Here is a 6,306-nt window from a genome sequence, read left to right on the forward strand (position 1 = left end):
CACACACACACACACACACACACACACACACACACACACACACACACACACACACACACACACACACACACACACACACACACACACACACACACACACACACACACACACACACACACACACACACACAGGCGCGTATACCCGCCAGTTTACACCCGCACCGCAATATATATACGTGACAACACGCTATACGTTCTTTGTCGTTGATCCTAACCCTCCCCCCACCGTCTATCGCAGTCATATTCCAGAAGCGGTTGAAGAAGGAGAAGAAGGCGCGCAAGAAGCTTCACGATGACATGCATCGCGAGCAGAAGAGACGCCAGCAGCTGGAGGAAGCTCTCTCCCAGGCGTGCCCACCCGATGCTCTCCGCATGCTCAATGGTAACTCACACATGCCAGCTCGCACATTGGGGATCCGTCTACTCGCCCACTTTCTCCTGCCCCTCTCCTCACCATTGGATATACAAACGTTGTCAGAAACAAGATCAATTATTATTGACATTAGACCTAACATTAACCCCCTTGGTGCGTTGACGAAAACAACGTAGAGTTACGAGAATGAAAGATCCTAGCAAATTTCCTCAAAACTTTACGAAACGAAATCGTACCAACGCTTTCCGAGAAAAAGTTATTGTTAAGAGTAATGTTAAGACCAACTTTGATGCTTACAACGGGCTATTGGTTTATAATTTTGCAAACGCTAACTCTTGGGTCGTGACTTTAAACTGCTGCGCCAAATCAGTGTAAGTCCAGTTTTCCTTGTAGTTTGATAAAAGCGGAAGACATGCGTGTCTGAGATAGTATCACGACCAGGATTAAGATCACAGCCAAACAGGCGGGGAAGTGATTGTCTAGCTTATATTGCTCGGGATATGCGCCCATGTCGTTACCTCGGATGTTAAGTTTTTGTGCGCCGCGTTTCAGAATCCCTGTCCAAAGACGTCGACATGGAGCGAACATCAAGAAATGAAAACGAGAGAAAACTGCCTACAACCGATTTCGTAAGTTAACGCTAAATATTTCGCAACGTTACACGTGCGTGCGCGCACATGTGTTTGCGTATGGGGTGTGTGCGAGCGCGTGTGTGTCTGTGCGTGTATGCGTGCGCGTGCGTGCGCGGGTGTGTGTATGTGTGTGTGTCTTTGTATGTTTACGTATCACGTTTCGTACGCACGTGTAACGTAGCGACCGTATCTATTCGCGACAAAGATGGTTCAGTTTGCTCCTCATAGCTCGCATGTGAGTACGAATCACGTGACCGTTAAATGACACCATCATCTCATAAATTCACATGAGATTTTAAATATATTAACCAAATATTTTATTGATTGGGGACTGTACATCCCCTCTCCTTCTACCCCTTATCCAGAGGCGTGTAATTTTACACACCTACTCTCTCACGCAGCAAACGCTCACGCGTATATTCACGTCTATCTCAGTATCTTCGCGTGCACTAGCGTTACGTTACCGTCGCAACGCGGATGACGCGTGTAAGATAGCGGCCGTTCTGATCATGTGTGCCTCTCGCGACAGATGCAAGAGTACACTACGCGAGCGATGTCCTGCATAGTGCCCAGCTACCAAGACAGCAAGATGGCGCACTCGATGGCTCACGTTCCACCGGTACAGAGCGTCATCCCGTGAGCAGCTAATAACTCCGCGGCTCCACGGCTCACACTCACACGTCGACCAAAGGATTCATATCACACACACTCTCTCTCTCTCTCTCTCTCGCGCTCTCTCTATCTCTCTCTCTATAGTAAACTAAAAAAAATTCTCCCGTCATGCACTCCTTCTCTCGCTTGAGGTCGCCCACTGATTGGCGTTGTCGGAGTGACTATCACATACAGAGGAGGAAAGCTGGTGATACGGACGGAGTACTTATATGCCTGCTGTTATATCTGTCTAATCATTGCTCGTCTATAGCTATAGATCTGAAGTTGAATCGTTCACCGAATTTCTATCGTACTTCTTCCATTTGCAGATGTTTAGCGTTTAATCTGAGATGTTGTTATCGATGTTTATGTTGATGGATGAAAATGTGACACGTTCTTGACAGGCAGTCTCTGCGAATGTCCGCGTGTTCCTATTATGAATGTTTCCATGTTGTGTGATCACACTCTTAACTATGATATTTCTGTGCCTTGTTATATAAGATATCATTTTCTCACGCACAGTTTGTTTTATCTCATACGAAGGAAATTTTACACAAAAACCATTATCTCGGTGAAAATACCTATTGGTGTAAATTTGGTGAGGTGTCGCAAGATCAACATCTGAATGTAGCTATTATAGTGTGTATATGTAGGTAGAAACGGACACATAGGCCCGCGTAGAAAGTCGATTCTGTATTAAATGAAGACGTATTTCAGCCAAAGAATTTGTGTATATTTAATGACATATAGAATTTAGATTATTGATGTATTTAGCAGCGTGTATTCACGTGTAAGATGCACAGACACTACCACAGCAATCCGCCATTTTCCCAATGCCGTCCGCTGTGGCTCTTCGGACCAAATTTTTGTCTATGTAGGTGCAAATAATAAATATGCACGTTTATTATGTATTCATGTAAACCACGTGACCCGTCTGCGTGAATGCGTACGTTGTGTACTTGAATCGGTTTGCTGTGGTAGGTTCGTGAATGCATTATAATTAAATTGAAGTTGTTTCTAATATCTGCTACCGTACAGTAACTGTGAATCTCTTAAATTTACGTCAAAAGAGTCATATTATATGTAATTTTATTTTGTTTATCGGTATGATGAACATTATTATGTATCTTCTATGTATAGTATGCTAGTGTGATAATAATGTTTAGGTTGATCATATTATATGATATAGTTGTTGTCATTGTACAGCATATGTATATGTATATGTATTATGTATATGTATTATGTATATGTATATGTATATGTATATGTATATGTATATGTATATTACGAAAAGTTAGCTCGACTGTTCGTCGGCACAGCATGCAGTCAATGTTTTCACGACAGTTGTTTCACAAAAAATGCGCTGAACCCCCAGTCGTGACTACGGTAGTTCGGACACCTTTAGCCGAAAAATCGCTTCGATAAAGAGCAAATGATATTACTTGATAATTCTAAGAGATGTTAGATATCGCTCACATCTAAACGGAGCACTTGATTAATCGTCCATTTGAAATCAAGCGAGTAAACGAGTGTAAACGGCTCTGCTCGGCGTGATAGCACGATAGCAATTTGCGTGTTATACTAATAGTAGTCACAGCGATTCGAATCGCGTACATCAAAATAGGAGACCCGGGCACGCCTCTACTACAGAGCGTTGTTTCGACCCGATATGGATTCTAATAGGTAGATGGCTTTCACTTCGCGCCACGAAGTTCTAGTTTATAAATTATTCTTGGCGAACTCTCCTTAGGTAAATAAAATGACAAAGAGTCGATATTTGAATAATGTATGATCGCAGCGGTATCTTTGAATTTTATTTTCTTGAACCCATCTAAAAGTGAACCGCATCCGCCATTTTATCACTCCGGAAAGTGAAGCTCGTGGCGGATGTGACCCAACCAAAGGTAATTTTTAGGTCGGCTTACCGGTACTAACGTACCTGCAATAACACCAATATGTGTAATCTGTCATCAGTAGTAAACGATCTGAAATTCGAGATCTAAATCTAATTGGAGATCGGTGCACATATTGCTGCAGAGTGTTCTACTATGGCATGTTAGCCCACCTAATACTGGATATATGGCGTTGCGAATCTACGGCATCACCGCTGATTTATACTGATTGCTGACTACCGATGTACTGTATATCGATATACTGTAATATCCGATAATCTATATATCGCATTTACTGTAAATATCGATATTACGTATACCGATATACTGTACTATCGATGTACTGTAATATCATATGATCTGTAGAGGCCGATCGATAAAGTATCTCCACTCATGAACCGATGTGAGAGGCGTATCATAGAATCGGATATAAATCCCTGTATTACGCTTGATATACCTATATCACCGATGTACTGTATATCGATATACTGTAATCACCGATATACTTGTATATTCGATTCACTGTATAAGTCGATATAAGCTGTATACGCGATATACTATAATAATCGAGCTGTACTGTATATCGATATAGAGCTGTATACCCCGATATACCTGTTATCAACCAGACAAGCTCTACTGTACAATCGATACACGACACATTTCAGTATTATCGCGATAAATATACCTGCTATATCGCACGTGTACAGCTATATCATCCGATATAACCTGCGAATCACCGATATACTGTATTCGAGTACCCTATATATCGATATACTGCACTACTGTATATATCAGAGTAATAGCGGACCCTTATTATCTACGCTAGTATGAAAGCATATCTTAAATATAACTAGCACATACCTAACGATGCGACAACGACGTTTATAGATTCAACTATAATATTGGCTCGTTTAAATCTTGTAAGTAAACAGTCATGCACAATGAGTTATGTAATTAAGCTTAATGATGTTTCTAATTGCGATGTACCGTTAAGTCTGTGTTCGTAATTAACAACAGGCTAATGAGCAACATGACTGCGAGACAATTGGCTTTCTGTAAAAGAGAGATACACATATCTTCAAGTTAATAACTACAGTACATCGACTTCTAATAAATCGAGACCTCTACTGAATAAAATTCATTAGCTTAGCATAGTTTTTTAGAAACACAAAAGAAGCAAACAACACGCCATTTCGTTCAGTTTCAAGTAGCAAAAGATTGTTTCCTTTGAGTGCTGATACAACGCTAGCTAATTTGGTAAGGCATTCGCAATTACATCACGCTTAATAAACTATACTTTATATACAATTACTAATATAATTAATATAATATAATAATAAGAATATTACTAATAGATTTAAATTCTTAAATAAGACGCTAAATAACTACAAAGGTATACACTTCACTGCCTCTTGATATTAATATATACATTATATATAATATGTATGAACAAGGGAACCCAACCGTGTAACTCAGTAGTAACGTGTAATTAATCCACACGGTGTTGTCTGTGGCACAACCACCTGCTTCAAAAACGAATTAACCCTAATTGTAGTATGTACCCGCCAATTTTTTTTCCGGCAGTTGCCCACACACGTCATGTCTCATTTGCCACCCGCCCCCCCCCCCCCCCCCCCACCCCCCCCCCCCCCGCCCCCCCCCCCCCCCCCCCCCCGCCCCCCCCCCCCCCCCCCCCCCCCCCACCCCCTCTCCCCCCCCCCCCCCCCCCCCCCCAACCTCCCCCCCCCCCCCCCCGCCCCCACCCCTACCCCCTCCACCCCCTCCCCCACCTCCCCCCCCCCCCCCCCCCCCCCCTCCCCCCCCCACCCCCCCCCCCCCCCCCCCCCCCCCCCCCCCCCCGCCCACGCCCCCCCCCCCCCCCCCCCCCCGCCCCCCCCTCCCCCCCCCCCCCCCCCCCCCCCCCCTCAACCCCTCCTAATCAATCGTAACCGTCACCTTGGGCGCGTCTCTGTAAAGCATAAAGCCCAACGCACACACGATTCCGTTGCCGAGCAAAACACCGGAACGTGGAGCAATAACGCGTTTCGCGCTCGATGTTCTCGCGCTCGTGCGTGCCGGATATTCCCAGAAACAAACAACACTTGCTCAGCTGCCCCTATTCGTGAATCTATTGCAGTACGCGACCCGCACGCTTGGACCCCACACACGACACTCCCCCAAAGACACCAACATAAAACAGACACTTTAACATTACACACACACAACACACATCTCTTCATGCATAACCACACGACCCCAACCACCCCACGCTCACACCTTAGCCGCCGCGCCATCCCCACACATCCACACACCACCCCACACACACACACAAGTCGCACATCGCGCCGCCAACCCCGATCCCTCACCCCTCTATATATATATATATATATATATATATATATATCCACTCTCCGCAGGCCGCCTCACTCCATCGCGTCCGAGGAATATGGTGGTGCCCAATTGAGAGAGCCGTTAAATTTCGCACTAGCGCCAGCAGTCTCGTTAAAGACTTTGCGAAGCAATGACCTAACTTACAATCGAACTTATAAGAAACTAAGAAAACTAAAGAACTTCATAGACTGATAGGAAGGCTAAAGACTAAAGACCTAAGGTCGACGCAGATTGACTGAAGACCTATCTCCATCAATCAATGGATTTCTTTTTTTTGACTTTTAATGACGGTCCGCACGGATATGAATAGTTGAGGCAAACGACCACAATGAGAAAGAGATTATTCGCCCGCCGGTGACTCCACTGAT

The 6,306-nt window shown here is 44.3% G+C and overlaps 1 protein-coding gene across 1 annotated transcript in view; it reads left to right on the top strand.

The window, feature by feature from the left end:
- LOC106806152 overlaps positions 1-2,877 on the top strand; it is a 21,411-nt gene extending 18,534 nt beyond the window's left edge. The window contains exons 6-8 of the mRNA XM_014808015.1: positions 238-381; positions 925-1,001; positions 1,534-2,877. Coding sequence (XP_014663501.1) covers positions 238-381; positions 925-1,001; positions 1,534-1,644 — 332 coding nt within the window. The 3' untranslated portion in view covers positions 1,645-2,877. The remainder of the gene's footprint in view (positions 1-237; positions 382-924; positions 1,002-1,533) is intronic.
- Positions 2,878-6,306: the final 3,429 nt, after the last annotated feature.

This window comes from Priapulus caudatus, unplaced genomic scaffold (genome assembly GCF_000485595.1).
Source record: "Priapulus caudatus unplaced genomic scaffold, Priapulus_caudatus-5.0.1 Scaffold144, whole genome shotgun sequence".
Taxonomy (NCBI): Eukaryota; Metazoa; Priapulida; class Priapulimorpha; order Priapulimorphida; family Priapulidae; genus Priapulus; species Priapulus caudatus.